The 18,561-nt window shown below is 35.9% G+C and overlaps 1 protein-coding gene across 6 annotated transcripts in view; it reads right to left on the bottom strand.

Moving 5' to 3' along the window:
• The window catches only part of VMP1 (vacuole membrane protein 1), a 128,643-nt gene that overhangs the window by 75,091 nt on the left and 34,991 nt on the right, over window positions 1-18,561 (bottom strand). For 5 of the 6 annotated variants that reach the window (XR_009491511.1, XM_059877873.1, XM_005219886.5 and 2 more), the window contains one exon: window positions 3,119-3,286. Coding sequence is in view for 5 of the 6 variants with exons in the window: in XM_059877873.1 (XP_059733856.1) it covers window positions 3,119-3,286 (168 nt within the window). In the remaining variant the exon portion in view is untranslated. Of the gene's footprint in view, window positions 1-3,118; window positions 3,287-6,557; window positions 6,651-18,561 lie in introns of those variants that run through there. The other variant, XM_024979873.2, reaches the window with a different exon arrangement.

Here is an 18,561-nt window from a genome sequence, read left to right as displayed (position 1 = left end):
TTAATTTTTGGCTACGCTGGGTCTTCGTTGCTGTGCACGGGCCTTCTCTAGCTGCGGCAAGCAGAGCTTACTCTCTGTTGCAGCGGTCTCTCTCATCTAAGGGCACGGATCCAGGCGCGTGGGCTTCAGCAGTCGCAGCACACGTGCTAAGTTGTTGCCGCACGTCGGCTTAGGTCGCTCCATGGCGTGTGGGGTCTTCCTAGGCCAGGGATCAAATCCACATCCCTTGCATTGGCAGGTGGATTCTTAACCACTGGACCACAAATGAAGTCCCTCCAAATCTATTTTTTGTCTTTATTAACAAATCTGAATTATCTTGATAGTTGATTTAAGTGGAATCATACAGTATCTTTCTATGTCTAGATTATTTTATTTACCATGTTTTCAAGGTTCATCTACATTGTAGCATGTATAAAAACCTCATTGCTTTTTATGGCTGAGTAATATTCTGTGTATATACTACACTTTGTTTATCCATTCATCTATTGAGGGTACTTGGGGTTATTTCCTCCTTTCTGATAATATGAATAATGTTGCTTAACAGTGAACTGGAAGTTTCTATACTTATATTTGAGTCCTGGTTTTTAGTTCTTTTGGGTATTTACATTAGAAGAAAGTCACAGAGTAATTCTATGTTTACATTTTTGAGAAACTACCAAACTCTTTTTCACAGCAGCTGAATCATTTTACATTCCCACCAGCAACCTAGGAGTTTTCCAGCTTCCCCACATCTTCACCAATACTCATTACTCTTTTTAAAAGAATAATAGCCATCCTAATAGGTATTCCCTTATGGCTGGATCTGTACTTCCCCAACACTACTGATGTTGAGAATTTGTGTACTTACTCGCCATTTGTGTCTTTTCCTTGGAGAAGTGTTTATTCAAGTCCTTTGCCCACTTTTTAATTGGGTTGTTAGTCTTTTTATTGTTGAGTTGCGTAGTTCTTTAAACATCCTGAATATTAAATCCTTATCTGATATATGACTTATAAACATTTTCTTCCTTTTTGTGGGTTCTCTGTTCACTCTCTTGATACTGTATCCTTTGATGTACAAGAGGTTTAATTTTAGCAAAGTTCAATTTATGTATTTTCTTTCTTTTGTGGCCTCTACTTTCAGTGTCTTATTTAAGAAACCACTGCCAATCATTATGCAGATTTGTCTCTATATTTTCTTCTAAGCATCTTAGAGTTTGAACTCAAGTTTAGGTCTTTGATGAATTTTGAGTTAATTTTTACATATGGTATAGGTAAGGATCCAATCTTTCTCTTTTGCAAGTGGATATTCAGTTTTCCCTGGGATTCCCTGGTGCCTCAGTGGTAAAGAATCCGCCTGCCAACGTAGGAGATATGGGTTTGATCCCGGGAAGATCCCCTGGAGAAGGAAATGGCAACCCATTCCAGTATTCTTGCTTGGAAATCCCATGGACAGAGGAGCCTCTGTCCATACACATAACCTCTGTATTCAGTGCAGAGGTTACAAAGAATCGGACATGAGGTAAGGGACTAAACAACAGTAACCATATGCAGTTTTCCCAGCACCTTTTGTTAAAAGGACTGTCCTTAAAATGGTGAAAACAACAGGAACCAATTTAAACACAACTTGATATGTGCTACATTTATTGTCACAAAAGACAGCTTCAAAGAAGGGAATATGAAGAACAGACAGACAGACAATTAATCAGCGTTTTTTTGACATTCTTGTAATACTACAAGCCAAGCCTAATGCTGACTGTTGTGAGGGTAATACATTTAATTTAAGGTACAGTCTGAATTTTTTTGAGAAACTAAAAATTTATTTGGGGAAGTAAGCCACTACACCAGCCAATTTAAATAATTTGAGGCATGCATGGAGCCAGGCCAAATAAGCGCTTCAGATAATACACACCATGGGAATTTGGAAGAGGCAGTTATCACTGCCAGCTGGGATGAAAACGTCTTTGTTGGCGTTAGTGTTAATTGAGCCACGTAAACCATTTTGAAAGAACAAAAGAAAAACAGAAAACTGAAGTTTATATACATACCCCCTTTCTAGCATGTTCCGAGTAACTAGTTATTTTATTAACAGCTTTTTATCAAAGGAGTAATGTGATGAAATTTATAAAACATATGCAACTAGTACAATGAATCTGTTTCCAGTATTTTTAAGACAGTAACAGGAAATATGACAATTTTTCCTGTTTTTCATATTCAACAAATTCAATATATGGCATTTCCCTTTTAATTCTTTTAAAGCACAACATAACCTCTAACATTTGAATGTTTCAAACTGCCTCTCCTGTGGGCACTGTATTCATCTTCACTTTAACTAAGGCATTTAAGAGAAGTGTTTCACATTTCCTATTTTGTAAGAAATTGTTAGAGGGAAAAAGTTCTAGGGAACATAAAACTTAATAATTCCAAATAATAAATTAAAAAGTAATTCAAATGGTAATAGGAAGTCTTTAGCAACTGAGCTATTCCTCAGTGATAGACACCTGAATGAATTTAGGCATATAAAAAAATGCTTTGTATAGATATACAGATTAAAATACATTTATCATTGATCACATAGTTCAAAATTTCCCAAAATATATTAACCAAGCCATAAAAAGAATAATTGATACTACTGAAAGTAAATCATCATATAGTTTGATCTCACCTCAAATACAGTAAAGCTTAGTTTATTAAGAAATGTCTGACCTTACTTTAGTATTACAACAACTCAGAAAATGAAACGAATCTTCTAAAACTAAACACAGAGTATTTAAATCTAAGAGAGAGACATATAATACTTACCAAGTTTGGATTGATATATAACCATTTGCTATGTGATTATCATATTTTATAAACATCAGTAAAACTTTACAAAGTAATATATTTGCATCATTTATATTCCTTTTCCCTGCTATTGACTCCTTGGCATCAATACCTGGTGGTACCTATAGTCTCCTGCCTTCCTTCTGCATGTTATTCACAAAGAGAAGCTCTAGAGATTTCTTTTCCATGGAAGTTAGGTAGTTGGTGACTTTATCAATTATTTACTGATGTGGTATATGTTTGGATTCAATTTCAACAAGGTACAAAGAATCAAGACAGTGAGGTTAATTTTAGGTAAGCATGAAAATGGACATCTTACCCACATGCAGGCCTCAATCCTAACTTTTGAGATGATGCTCCATAAAGAAATGGTTCCTTCAGTGCCCTCTTCATCTGGGCAAATAATCTGATCAGGATAAGGTGGTTCAGGGAAATTAACTGAATTGCACTCATAAGCAGCTAATGTAACTGAAGCTATATGTGGACCCTACCAAGAAAAAAAAAAGAGAAAACTTTGATGAGAAATATTAAAGAAAAAGGAATTATGATGTTATTTTAATGTTACCTTAATCACCACACATTAATAGAAAAATGTTAGCTTTTAAAGAACAAGAATTCACCCAAGTATTTCAAGATGCAACTGGTAATTTGAAAAAATAATCACTCCCAGAATCTCTTCAAGGTTTACTTTTTAAAAAAACAATTTCAAATTTATGGGGATATAATTTACATATAGTAAGAGTCATTGTTTTAGATCTGTTGTTCAGTAAGTTTTGACAATTATATTTAGTCACATAATCAGGATACAGATACACAGCATTTCCTCAATGCAAAAAGCTCCCTTGTGTCCTTTTGTAGTCAACCTCCTTTCCCTAACACAAGTCTCTGGAAACCATGATTTCTCACTTGACTCTTATTTTATTTATCCAAACATCTCATTTGTGAGAATGCTATCCCCTCTAAAAAACCTCCTGTGTCCCTATTCTTTTAGGCATACTTTGAAAATACTACTTTTTTCCTTACTTTAAAAAGTTGATACAGACACAGAAAAATAAATTTATGTTTACCAAAGGGAATAGTGGGGGGCAGGGCAGGAATGAGGAGTTTGAGATTAACATATATACACTACTATACATAAAACGCGTAAACAAGGACATGCTGTATAGCCCAGGGAACTATATTCAGTATCTTGCAATCACCTACAATGGAAGAGACGCTGAAAAAATATATACATACGCATGTATAACTGAATCGCTTTGCTGTACACTTGAAACTAACACAGCATTATAAACTAACTATATTTCAAAAAACAATAGTTGATGAAGTAACTACCTCACTGATCTTTCTCACTGAGATTGTAAAACAAAAATAAAATTGTAGAACCAGTACCAATGAATTTTTCTTTTAAAGTACTTTTTTTCTATGGAAGATTTTGTGCTGCTTTGTACCTATGTTTTGAAACATTATAAATTAATAATAATATGTTAGATTAAAATGAATTAGTATTTAGATGTGTGATAAAGGTTTAAATACAATGGTTCTCAAATGAACATGTATGCCAATATGAGGTATCTGCATAATAATCAACAAGGGGCTTTGTTAAAAGTATTAATTCCTGGGTCCCCTAAGCATAAATTGATTCAATAAGTGGACATGGAAACATGTATGTTTTACACAAGTTCCTTTAGGGTTTCAAGTAGGTTCTTATAGTCTATTAAGGGTCAGAAAATAAGAAACCTCAGAAAAATCACTTAACCCACTCTTTAGCAAGGCAAAAGAATTAGATTCATTTGATGGCTTTATCTAGTTCCAAAATTAAAAAACACTAAATACAATCAAGCTAACAATAAAATCCATTGCTAATTTCCAAGGTTCTCATGAAGTGTGAGCTCTGGAAGCTGGATGTTCTTAACATGTTGCTCTAACATACATGATGCCAGTATTCACTTTAAAACATACTGTTGCCATAAGCATAACTTCCACAGCCAGATGTACTGACTCAGGTTCTGGCCTCTGCCTCTTACTAAGTCTTGTTTTCCTCATCTATAAAATGGTAATGATAAAACACCTTCAGGACCTACACTCTGGGGACACTGTGAGGTTTCAATTAGTCAATTTATATAAATATGCTTGACTTAGTGCTGGGCATATAGTAAGCCCTCAGAAAGTATTACCTATTCACTGTTAAAAAGAAAAATAGTGTATTTGTAGAAAAAATTATACACACCCATATGGATGTATATATAGACACACATATAGTAAGTGATCTTTGGATTTAAAAAAGTCTTTTTAAACCACATGGTAAAAGAATTTGTGGTTCAAAGACAAACTGAATAAGATGTAGCAATGAGAATAAAACATTAAAGAACTCCGGTTGCTATCAAAATAAAAGGTGATATTAAGCAAATTTTTTTGTTGCATGTAATATGAAAAAGAAAGATATTCATAAATCTAAACTCCATTTCCCCCTAAATGCAGTGGTACTTTGTGTTCAAATAAAAATCTATAAAAAGAAGGCCTACACTTGGCACTGAATCAATTAACTATAAAGTTTTCCTCTGAGCCAAAGAGAAACCTATGTGAATTTTTAGTCTGTTCCTCTTTTTCTTGAGTTTTAATTCACAGAAAACTATAAATAGTAATAATAAGTTTAAAAATAATTATAGAATTTTTTTAAAAGGAATGGTATATTTTTTGAGAAGTTGTAATTAATCATGAAATATACAGCTGTTTCTCTGAATATTATTATGTGCATAAAAGATATTTCACAGTTACAGAAAAAGGAATTATTTTGTGATTCTACACATACACACACACACACACACACACACACACTAAAGTCTGTAGAATTCAGAGGAACTGAATTTCTTGTTGTACATTTACAGACAAGCATCAGACATAATTAAAAAAAAAACCTGTTAACTTCACATTCACTGTTTGAAAACACACAAGAGAAATGTGATACTACTTAAGGCAAAACAAAAGAAATTCAAGAGTTTGTTCATGATATCCCTACACAACTATCCTCTAGAAATGAACTCTAGGAGAACACAACTTGAACTTAGACACTAAAATAATGAGATTTCTGGGATACAGAGGAAGGAAAAAAACTACATTTCTATTTCAGAAATATAAATAAAATATGCACCTCAACCGATTAAACAGGTCATTCAACAAGATAAAAGGCTTATTCACAGTTTTAATTTTAAGTGATTCTAAAAAGGGAAAATTTTCAGCAATCTGTTGAAAATATTTTCCCTAAAGAAAGGATGGTTCACACAATTAAACTGATATATACTTTCCATAACCACACTTATAAGTCATGATTACTCAGCCTTAGTGGCAGATGTGGTGGTTCCCAGACAAAATGAACATGAATAACTCAGCTTCTGGTCTGTTGCTCATTCTCAAGACCCCATTTAGCCTGTACCTCGACATTTTAGTTTAAGCTATGTTAAGTGATAGCAAGCCTCAAAAGTTCTTTTTAACATTACAGGTTAATAGTTCCTAAATATAATGGACTTGACTGAAATAAATATTAGTTTACATGAAGAATCCAAACACAAAAACCAAAAGACGATCATTTTGATTAAGAGAATTTTAACAGTTACACGTATTAAATTACCTTTTAAGTCAATTTTCTAAAACGTAGAATTTACTACAATGCTATCAAACATAAAAGAATCACATGTAAGCCATATTAAATGAAGAAACGAGGGATAAAGACAAAAAGCTACAGTATAAGCAGCAAAGGCTACCTGGAAAGATTCACCGCAAGACATAAAAGTAATACCATGTGTACTGAGCAGGAGGTTCCAGCTCTCATGCGAGTAGGCAAGTATTGATATGCATGGACTAGAGATTCTGGCCTGTGGCTAAGGGTTTTCTGCCTTATATCATGAAGTGACTGGAACAGATGTTCACTCCTACACAAAACAATTGGAATCCTTACAAAATACAGGGAACAATTCTGTTCAGACGTTGTACCACAGGCAGTCCGGTATTTCTTGACTGCTGAGAAAAGGATACAGATGCAGAAGCCCTGTGACGACTCTGCTTCCCCATGTGTAGACACACTGCGTGTCTGCAGCAAAACCCACAGTGCAGGGGGCTTCCCTGGTGGTCCAGTGGTTAGGACTCTGAGCTTCCAATGCCAGGGTCCTGGGTTCGATCCCTGATTGAGGAACTAAGGTGCCACATGCTGCAGAGCAACTAAACCTGGGCACCGCAACGACTGAGCCTGTATGCTCTGAAGTCCCCCGGCCACAACAAAAAGATCCTGTGTGCCACAACTAAGACCTGAGGCAGCCAAATTTTAAAAAAAAATGCTTTTAAATCCATAGTCCATGGGACTTCCCTGGAGGTGCAGTGGATAGGAACTGGCCTGCCAATGCAGGGGACACAGGTTCAATGACTGGTCCAGGAAAATTCCATATGCCACAGAGCAGCTAGGCCTGCATGCCAACAACTGAGCCTGAGCGCTGCAACTACTGAAGCCTGCGTGCCCAGAGCCTTTGCTGCACAGCAAGAGGAGCCACTGCAACGAGAAGCTGCGCAACGCAACTAGAGTACCCCTGCTCGCCAAAACTACAGAAAGCCCGCACAAAGCAACGAACACCAGTGCAGCCAAAAAGTAAAATTAAGAATAAAATAAAATCTGTTGTCCAAAGAGGAAGACCCTAAGAAAAGCGTGGTAGTACTGCTGCATTGAGAAGAAAATTTGAGTTTGGGGGGTGCTGAGTGGTTGAAATCTGTGGGGCAGAATACTTAATGCAGAGAAAGGACTCTCCATTTGTGTATGGGGGTCCCCCCCTGAGACTCTAGCATACAAAGCTGCATTGCATGCTATGATGAGATTCTATAAGGCCTGGCAAAGTACAATTAGTGAGAAAAGAAGCTGAACAATTCCAAGACTTCACCCAGGGCTGGGAAACACCTGAACTCTGTTGAGCTAGAATGGAAAGACTTAGCATTCAGGGATGACCTTGGAAAGAGCCTAGTAAAAACTAAATAGATCATAATAGAGGTTTTAAAAAGACTTAAATGGACCAAGCCAGCCCACTAGTAACTTAGTGCCCTCCAAAACAAAAAAACTGATACTCTGTAAAGGATGATGGCAAAATCCAAATAATCAACAACTTAATACCACAGTTCGGCATCTAATAAGAAATAGCTAGATATGGGAAACAGTTTGGAAAACATGACCCATAACCTGAAGAAACACTAGTCAATAGAAACAGACCCAGAAATGTTAGATATAATGGAATTAGCAGACAAGGCCTTAAAAATATTAGGTGGGCCATAACCCAGAAATAGTGGGTTTCTCTGTTATGTTATGGAAAAATCCAAATGAACTTTCTGGCCAACCCAATATGTTCAAAGATTTAAAGCAATAACGGGCAAATTTTAGCCCAGGGGCCAAATTCAGCCTACCACCAGTTTTACAGAGTTTCAAAGAAGGTAACCATGTATACATGGCTATACATATCACCTCTGGCTAATTCTCTGCCTCAAGGGTAACACTGAGCAGCTCTGACCTAGACGTTGTGTTCTATGAAGTCTAAAACATTTATTATTTGGACATTTACAGAACTAGTTTGCTGATCTCTGATTTAAAGGGAAACATAAACACAACGCGGGAAGAAGTACAAGTATAAATATAATAAAATGGAACTTCTAGAGCTGAAAATGTAATATCTGAATAGAAAAATTCACTCAATAGTCAACAGATTAGATATCACAGGACAAATATTAGAGAACTTGAAGACAAGGCAATAGAAAGTATGTGAACCAAAGGATACACAGAGTAAAGGCTATGGAGAAGTGAACCTCAGTAACCTGTGGAATAATACCAAACAGTCTAATACATATGTAACTGAAATTCCAGAAAGAGAGGGGAAAGTGTGTGTGTGTGTGTGTGTGTGTGTGCGCGTGCGCGCGTGCATGCATGTTGGTGAAGAGGTGGCCAAATATTTTCAAGATCTGATGAAAAATATCAATCCATCAACTCACAGATTTAAGAAATTCAACAAACCTCAGTCAGGATCAACGTAAAATAAAACACAAGCAAATTGCTGAAATAATCACATCATAATCAAATTCTATAATTCAGCAAATCAAGAAAATCTTAAAAGCAGAAGGGATAAAAATAACACATTATATAGGCAATCTTGTTTCACTGCACTTTGCAGATATTGTGATCTTTACAAATTAAAGGTTTGTGGCAATCTTGTGTCAAGCAAATTCATTGGCTCCATTTTTCCCACAGCATTATTATTTAATTAAGGTATGTATATATATTTTAGGCATGTAATAGAGTACAATATATAGTAAACATAACTTTTAGATGCACTAAGAAACCAAAAAATTCGTAACTTGCTTTATCACCATACTCGCTTGTGCTCTGGAACCAAATCTACAATATCTCCAAGGTATGACTGAGTCATCTACAGGGAAATACAGATAGGGTTTTCTCATCAGAAACAAACCAAAAACCAATAGAATTACTTCTCTAAAGTGCTGAAAGGGGAAAAAAAAAAAAAATCTGTGAATCTAGAATTAAGGAAAAATATATTTCAACAATAAAGATGAAGTAATAACATTTTCAGATAGATAAAAGCCAAAAGAATTTGTTCCAGGAGATCTGCACTACAATAAATGTTAAAGGAAGTTCTCAGAAGAAAAGTAATAGCAAATGTAAACTTTACACAAAGGAGTGAAAAGCACTGGAAAGAGAGAACACCATTTTTCCTCATTTTAAAATCTCTTTAAAAAAATAACTAGTTGTTTAAAGCAAAAACCATGACGTACGTCAGACTTCCCAGGTGGCTGAGCCATAAAGAATCTGCCTGCCAAGGCAAGAGATGAGGAGACATGAGTTCAATCCCTGGGTGGGGAAGATCCCCTGGAGGAGGGAATGGCAACTCACTCCAGTATTCTTACCTGGAAAATCCCATGGAGAGAGGAGCCTGTTGGGCTACAGTCCACAGGGTAACACAGAGTCAGACATGACTGAGCACACAAGCACACACACATATGACACACGCAGAAGTAAAATATAAGACAGTTCAGTCGCTCAGTCATCTCTAACTCCTTGCAACCCCATGGACTGCAGCATATGTAAGACAGCAAATATAAGACAACAACAGCATAAAGTATGGGAGGGAGAAAAGGGAGTATAACATTATAATGTGGTTATATTATATATCCTAAAAATAATACTCATTTCAAAAAAAGGTAAGAAAAGAATAAAAAACGGGTGGGGACCAGCAGTTTAAGGGTAGACTTAAATCCAACCATATTGACAATTAGATTAATTGCAAGTGTACCAAATATACAAATGAAAACACAGAGAGTGTCAGACTGATTTAAAAAGCAAGACCTCAGTATATGCTCTCTACAAAAAGCCCATTTAAAATATCCAGATCCAAAAGTAAAGGGATGAAAAAAGACAAACTGTGTAAAAATAATCATACAAAAGATGGAGTATTCTACATTAATAAGAGACTAAGTAGATTTCAGGAGAGGGTGTATTATTTTACTAGAAATGAATAAGGACATTTCATAATGATAAAAAGGCTAATTCTCAGGAAGACAGAAAAATCCTAAATCTGTCAGCATGTCAAAATATATAAAGCAAAAACTAACAGAACTAAAATGAGAAATAAAAACATATCTACAATTAGAGTTGAAATTTCAACACCCTTCTCTTTTTCGTTGACAGAATAAACAAACTGAAAACCAGAATGAATACAGAAAACTTGAACAACATGGAACACTATTCCCCAAAATAGCCAAATACATATTCTTTTCATTCAAGTATACATGAAAGTCACCGAGAGATCATATACTGTGGTATCAAGTGAGTCCCAGCACATTTAAAAGAATGTACCATGTGACAAGGGTAATACAAGCAGCACTTCTTAAGGAAAAGTAGCAAATGATAGTCCTTGAAAGTTAATTTTTCTATTTAAAGACAGTGTCCTTAAATCTAGGTAGTGGTAATCAATGGAAGTTAAACAGCTATATACAGCACAGGCTGTTATTCCCCAGCACAGGAAGCTCTATAAATTTCCTAGCTAGCAACCAGGTCACTGTTAACATTCACAAACTGCCTCTGAGAGTTCCGAATTACTGCCAATGGAAGTTCCCTTTAATGATTCCGAAGGTCAAATTTTATGATTGGGATGAAAAGTTACACTCTCATCAGAGTGACAGGTTTTTAGGGTCCTTTTTTGGGGTGGGTGGTTACTTTAACATAGTCATTCTAAGTGAAGTCAGCTCAACAAGACAGTTCAGCTCTTTGTAATATATCGAACATCTGGTTTTGCTTCAGTTCAAAGCCTCATATATCTTAGTCTCACGAGCTGTATTACACTATATTTTCCAAAGTTTTGATAGTGGAATAATTTTGCTCTGTCCAGGATAAAAAGATGTAGTGCTTGGCCAGGCGAGAGGATGTCTGGGTGAGAGTAAGACCATAGTTAGCTTGGGGGTGGGTGGGAGGTTGGGGAGGAGATAGGATTTCTAACAAGAGCAGATACAGGTATTTGCAGGAAAAGTATTTTAACTTAAAATATTCTTTTAAGATAAATTCAAAAAGTTACACTTCTATAATTTACATTCTTTCAGGAATAGTAAATATACTATTGGCTCTATCAAATTAATAGAAATTTAGAATTAAAAAAAAAATTATCCTAGAGGTAAAATGATCATTCCTGAAATTATAACACACAAAAATATCCTAAGCTGGTAGTGAGGAGTTCTAAGCAGTGCTCTGATAAAGCAGTACCTATATAAGTCCTGAGAAAGCAGTCCTGGTACCACAAACACAAATTAGTAAATGACAAAAACTAGTCTATGTATTGTTGCTCCACTTAAAGACAAGTGTTTTCTGGATTTTTTAACTTTGGTTCCTTTGGGAGCCCTTTTTTCCAGAGACATTTTTTGAAAAAGTGAAAACCTAAAATGATTATATTAGTTAATCATAAGTCTAATTTAGCCAAGCTTTTTTATCAACCAAGATGACAAATATGATATCACAATAATAGTGTAGTACGGGGACTTCCCTGGAGGGCCAGTAGTTAAGACTCAGAGATTCCAATGTAGGAGGTCTGGATTTGATCCCTGGTTGGAGAACTAAGTTCCCACATGCTGCGCAGCTGGGGGGCTGCCCCCGCCAAAGAGTGTAGTATGTGTATGTATGAGTTTTTTTTAAGGAAGATGAGCAGACAGACAGACATTCTTCCACTCCAGGCAGCTCCCTCAGAACTGATAAAACATTCCTAAAGACTGGAGTTGTTTGTATAACATCTGTAATGTCAATTCATAGCCTAATCCATCATCCATACACAGAAGTCAAGTATGATCCCAAAGGCAAAATTTCCAATTAGTTTTGTCTGGAAAGTTTAGGGCAAAGGTAATAAAATCAAGAATTCTGTGCTGATTCACTGGGAAAACATTTGTTTGCCACACTCCTTCACGGAGGAACAAAAGGAGTCCGTGGTTAGTCTGGAATGTGATTCATTAGGAATATCTGGGTGATAAATAAAAGAGATGACAAATGGTTGTCTGTATGACTTGCAAAACTTTTGTTTTCTTTAAGTCCATCTCTCAGGGGAGTTTAGAAATGCTTTTACAAACAGGAATTCTACCCTTCAAATTCTTTTAATCATTGCTTTTCTCATCGTAGTCAGAAAACAGTTTACCTAAGGTTATGGTGTACAACAAATAACTCTAGAAGGCTAGAGCATAAAATTGATTCCAAATGGACACTGAGAAGTTCAACTAGTGTTTGTGGGGTTTTTTTCTATGAAGAAGAGTTTATAAATTAAGCCCCTATTCTCTCCCTATAAAAGGTGGTACAGTGTGTAAAGAAGCAGTAATTTGGCCATTAGTTAATGTGGATTTTAGTTTTCTAAAAATCTGTTAGTAACTTAACTAGATGTACTCAGACTTCTATCTCACATTCCTCATTTGATGAAAAGTCTGATTAATAATAATAATAATAATGCCTGTTCAACCTAAGTAACAGGGTAATGTAATGAGGTTATGTAGTATAAGCGTTATGGTAAGTATAAAATAACCAAAATGAAAATGTGTAAACTCTATAATCAGACTCTAGGTTATAAGGACCTGTCTTCAAAGTCATTTTTATTATCTTAAATCAATCCATAAGCAAAGATATGTTTCACTTTTCTTCTCTAAACCTAAACAATTTTGATCATAAAGTTGATTTAATATTCAGGAGGAATGGACCATGTATTTATAAAGAGAACTTTTAAAAAGGTTATACTTTGTCTAAAATATATATTCAAAAGAACAGATTTCAGGTAAACTGAATCCTACTAGCTTTCATTTAAGTGCACATTAATAGATAGTGACTTCAGGACAGGAAGTCAGTCAGTCTGTGCATATCCTTCTGGGTTTGGTGAAAACCCATCCCTGTCCTGGAGATCCTGGTTTCTGCTTTTGATGTGGTAATACTCTTAAGAGTTAATACATGAGTCATTCCTTGGGGAAAGACTCAGAGCTGATCATGCCCTCATCAAAAAAAGGGCAAACAGATCTTTTCTAAGAAGGGCCTGATGGTCTTCCCGCAAGAGCCCTGAGTCACTGCATACTTATAGCCAGAGTCATTATACCTATACAGAGCAATATTAGGTCACACTAGAACCTTCCTTTTGGCAATTTCTTCCCTTTTTTGTCTTATAGAGGGATAGACAGGTAAGCTATGGAGCAATCATCAGAAGTCAAGCAGGAAAAAATGTGAAGAGGTTGGCTAACAATTTTTAAAACAATTATTCCAGCTCATGGCATTAAATGATTACTACAATAGTTCTCTTCCTGAAACTGCTTCACTATTTCACTTCAACCCATATCCACGCAGTTTTTCAAACAACATTTTCTTTAGGCAATAAATAGCCAAAAGTCAAAAAGTATAAGAAAGGCTTTATATGTATACATATAATAGAGTACTATAAAGTACCATATACAAACTATGAAGTGCTTATTCACTAAAGAAAACAGGGTGCTACAGACAGGGAAGTTCTATGAACATTTGCTAGTAATCAAGATGCTGGACTTTTTAAAATGTACAATTTTTACCACATTAGCAATGAAATAACATTAAACTTTAAGGCAAAAGCAGACTTGAATTTTATACAGGGGCAAATATCTCACTACTTACTTTCCTTGTATTTAGTATATAACAAAGAGCCTCATTTTTTTTTTTTAATTAAAATGGTCTTTGTTTATGTTTTCAAGTAGAATTCTTTATTCATTTATATCTTATTACCATATCTGATAACCACATTCTAAACTTACAGTTTTATGGCCATGGTTTCTCCTGGTACTTAAAACACTCTTGACATTCACTGATTTTTAGATGCAATGTATTTAAACCACCAATCTTTATCTATAAAATGATATTCTTAATCTAAAACGGTCTTTTAACACAACTGACTCATAAATACCATTCAGATGATAATGCCCTGATGGTATATCCTTTTATAAAACCTGGTCTACTTTACAATGTAACTAAATAGCTTCGAAACTTTTCTGTGTACCAATTGCCATCTAAATAAGGCAGTTCTAATGTGAAAATTCCTCCCATTTTGATTCCCAAAGGTGAGGGAATTCAATGGTTAAAATAGATGCCAAAGAGAAAAGGCATTTTGTACAATACATTCAGCCTTCTACTTACAGCTCAATATTTGAGAGTCTAAAAACTTGAAGGTGATTGTTGATAGTTTTTGTTCTCAGAGTTCTTTGTCTAAGAGCTGGGCTTGTTTTGAAAGGAACATAGGGCTTAGTAAACCTTTCTCCAGGAAACTGCTCCACCTAGTGTCAAAACTGTCTGTGTACACATTATTTGTAAATTCCCGCTGAAGGACTCATCCTCTTTGTTACTGTCAAACAGAACAGACTTTATAATCATTTATAGCATACGCAGTTTGTTGTTGCTGTCAGTCGCTAACTCGTGTCCAGCGCTTTTGCGACTCCATGGACTGTAGCCTGCCAGACTCCTCTGTCCACGGCAGTTCCCAGGTAAGAATACTGAAGCAGGTTGCTGTTTCCTACTCCAGGGAATCTTCCCAACCCAGGGATTGAACCTGGGTCTCCTACATAGGCAGGCGGATTCTTTACCACTGAGCTACCTGGCAGTTGTTAAATCACCTTGTCTTACAACATTAGGAATAATAATGTACATGCATATAAGGAGCATGTCTGAGATATATTTCTCATTATCAAGTTCCAATGTTCCTGCTTTTAACCTGGTTGTTTACAAAATTACGAATCATATATTCTAGTAATGGGAATAATTCTAATGTGGCTACTGAAATTACCTTATCGCTTCTCCCAATTATTTTTAACAATCTAAATGTAATTCAAAAATTATTTATTTCTCAAAATGATTGCAGTGTTGTAAAGGTTGTATTTTTACAACAGACTGGTTCTGCACACATCAATGGTTTCAAACATGAGATTAGAACTAAATTTTGTTGTCATCAAGCAGCTCAACCGGAAGAAATTCTTTTACTTTTCTCTTCATGAAAAGTTGCCTTTTTTTTAACCTCTTGATGGTCTTCCAGACCACTCAAGCACTTGCACAACTATATTCTCTCCCAAAACATCATGTTAAGTCTACTGTTATGACCTGGAAGAGAGAAGAAATCCTTTTTTGGCAAATGGAGAAATCAAATGCATAACATGTCACATAAAAACCCTTAGAGAGTGGTTAGTTCACTAAGGCTCCCAAGTTCAGTATGCTTCTTCTGGTGTACTATCGACATCCCATGAATTAGAGCCAGGGTTAGCAAACTACAGCCTGTGGATTAAACCCAGTCTGCTATTTGTTTTTTTTGAATGAAGACTGACTGGAAAACAGTCACATTCATTCCTATATACTGTTCCTGGGTGCTTTCTTGTTACAATGACAGATCAGAGGAATTACAAAAGGGATTGTACGGCCCACAAAGCCTAAAACATTTACTATTTGGCCCCTTTACGCAAAAGTGCTGCCCCTGGGCTGTCATCATCCCTTGGGCCAAACCATTATTGAGGTGAAAATTCTGACACATTCACACACAGAGATACATCAAAGTAGTTAACAGCAGTCACCTTCTCTTTATTAAGCTGCTTTTACTCTGGGCATTATTTCCACTAGTAAATAAGCACTCAAGTTCTGAATCACCTGAAAGGAAACCTGCTACATACATACTAAGACTAAAATAAATTTGTTAATGGATTTCTGGAAATTAGTATCTAAGAGAAGAGGGCTTGGAAGATGTGATCTTAGAAAAATCTACCCACCACAGAAGCTCTTCTGACTTCTGATCTACTTATAAAAGGGGCTTCCCAGGTGGTGCTAGTTGTAAAGATATGAAGCAGACCCAAGATGCAGGTTCAGTTCCTGGGTCAGGAAGATTCCCTGGAGCTGGAAATGGCAACCCACTCCAGTATTCTTGCCTGGAAAATGCCATAGACAAAGGAGCCTGGTGAGCTACAGCCCACGGGGTCACAAAGAGTCAGGCATGACCGAGTGTCTGAGTTGTGCACGTGTACACATGTGCACACACACACACACGTTACTTATTAAAAATATGAGGAAAGTAAATGAATGAAATCAGTAAACTTGCGCTACTTGCCAGGCAAAACCAGCTCATGAAACAGACATCAAGTTAATGAAATAGTCATCTACTACAGGTGGACTTATGCAAAATGACTATAAAATTCTAAAACAAAAAAGCAGATGAAAAAAAGGCATAATGCAAGCATTTAATGAATTATTTCAGGCACAGGTAGCAGGTTCAATCACTGGGTCAGGAAGAGCCCCTGGAGAAGGAAATGGCAACCTACTCAAGTATTCTTGCCTGGGAAATCCCGTGGACAGGGAGGCCTGGCAAGCTACAGTCCATGGGATCGTAAAGAGTTGGACACGACTTAGTGACTGAGCATGAGCACCTACTTGTTTGTGTGTATATATATATGTGTATATATATGTATATATGTGTACATATATACACTCTTTTCTTAATCTTTATTCATGCCTGAAACTCTGTGCTTTAATGTAGAATTACTTTCCTTCCATTCATTCAAAGAACACTTTTTTACTATTTCCTTTACAGCATATTTGCTAGCGGCAAACTGTTTCTGTTTTTCTGAAAATATTTTTATTTAATACTGTTCACAGGTCACTTTCGAGTATCATCTGCTGGCAGTTATTTTCTTTTAGCCATCTAAAGACTGCCCACTGTCAGCTGATTTTTTTCAACAAAAGCTACGACAAATCAGTCTTACTGAAGTTCCTGTGAAGACAGTATGTTTTTTCCCTCCATCTCTCCTTTTTTGTTCTAGATACTTTTCTCTGGTCAATTAATCCTGTCTTAGCTGTGGTCTGTTGAAGTCCATTAACTGAGTTCTTAATTTCAAATACTATTCTTTTAATTCAAAATTTCCACTTGCTCTCCGTTAAAGTTTTCAACCTCTGGTAAAATATTCTAACTTGTTTTTTACTTCTTTGAAACATATTGATTTGGGATTAAGGTACACGCCTACTAACTTTATTAAATAGATACCCTGTGGATCTATTTCTATTATTTCTTGTTTTGACCAAATTATATTGTTTCCTCAGATATCTGATTACTTTGGATTGAGTGTCTGACTTATTATTTTTTTTAATATAATGTGACACCTAGGATGACTTTATTTTCCTCCACACTTAAAATTTCCAGCTGAGCTTCAGCCTCTGTATGGGCTGATTTGTATGACATTCATCCTGACATTTAAACTGTGGCCTCTCAGGGCTCCAAAGTCAAGCCCGCAGGTTTATCAGGGCATATACCTGACCAGTTCCAAAGCATGTCTGAAAAGGAGTGTTTTAAAAATAAAAACAGAGTATGACTAATGATAATAATAATGATGATGATGATGGTCACTTAACATTCACTGAGCACCGTATATATACTAGCCACTGAACTGAAAAGTATACGTGTCTTATTTCATTTACTCCTCCAAACAGCCTTATGAGATAGGTACTATTATTATCACTCCCATTTACAGTTGAATAAACTGAGGCTTAAAAAGTTAAGATATTTGTGAAATATCACAGAGTTAGTAATACTGGACCATGTGTTGAAACCCAGCTCTAACTATGCCCTATGACTTACCTCCCATGATAGGACTATGTTAGTCCTATAACAAAATCACCCTTCAGGACTTGCATATTTTTAAATAATAAAGAAAGAGAATTAAGGCGTTGTACCTGAAACTGGGCATGCCACGGGAGTATGTTCTGCATGTAAACATGTATGACAATGAACAGAAAGTCTAACGAATAACTGCTTAACTAATTAATGAATGTGTAAAATTATTAAGAAAACTTATTTTCATTCACATGCATTAACTGGTATTATGCAGCCATAAATACAGAGAAAAACAGAATATGCCTCTAATCTATTTGAGGGTTTCATATTTACCCAGAGTAGAACCTGCAAATACAGGATAGTATATTGGTTGTATTAGCAACGCCATCTAGTGGCAAACTAATATAGCCATACGTAGGAAAAAAGTCCTAGAAGAGTGGTTCTTAACCTTGCATGGGTTACAGTCTGGAGAATCTAACACTATAGGTCCTTTCTCCCAGAAAGATGCACAGTTGTGAAGATATGTAACAAGTATAGTGTTCAGGAAATTAAAAGACCTCCTGAAGCCCATTTGTTGGCTATTAGATTTAATGGAACGAACCAACTAACCTAGCCG

The sequence above is a fragment of the Bos taurus genome, chromosome 19 (assembly GCF_002263795.3).
Source record: "Bos taurus isolate L1 Dominette 01449 registration number 42190680 breed Hereford chromosome 19, ARS-UCD2.0, whole genome shotgun sequence".
NCBI lineage: Eukaryota > Metazoa > Chordata > Mammalia > Artiodactyla > Bovidae > Bos > Bos taurus.
This window is presented reverse-complemented; position numbering and strand designations above follow the sequence as displayed.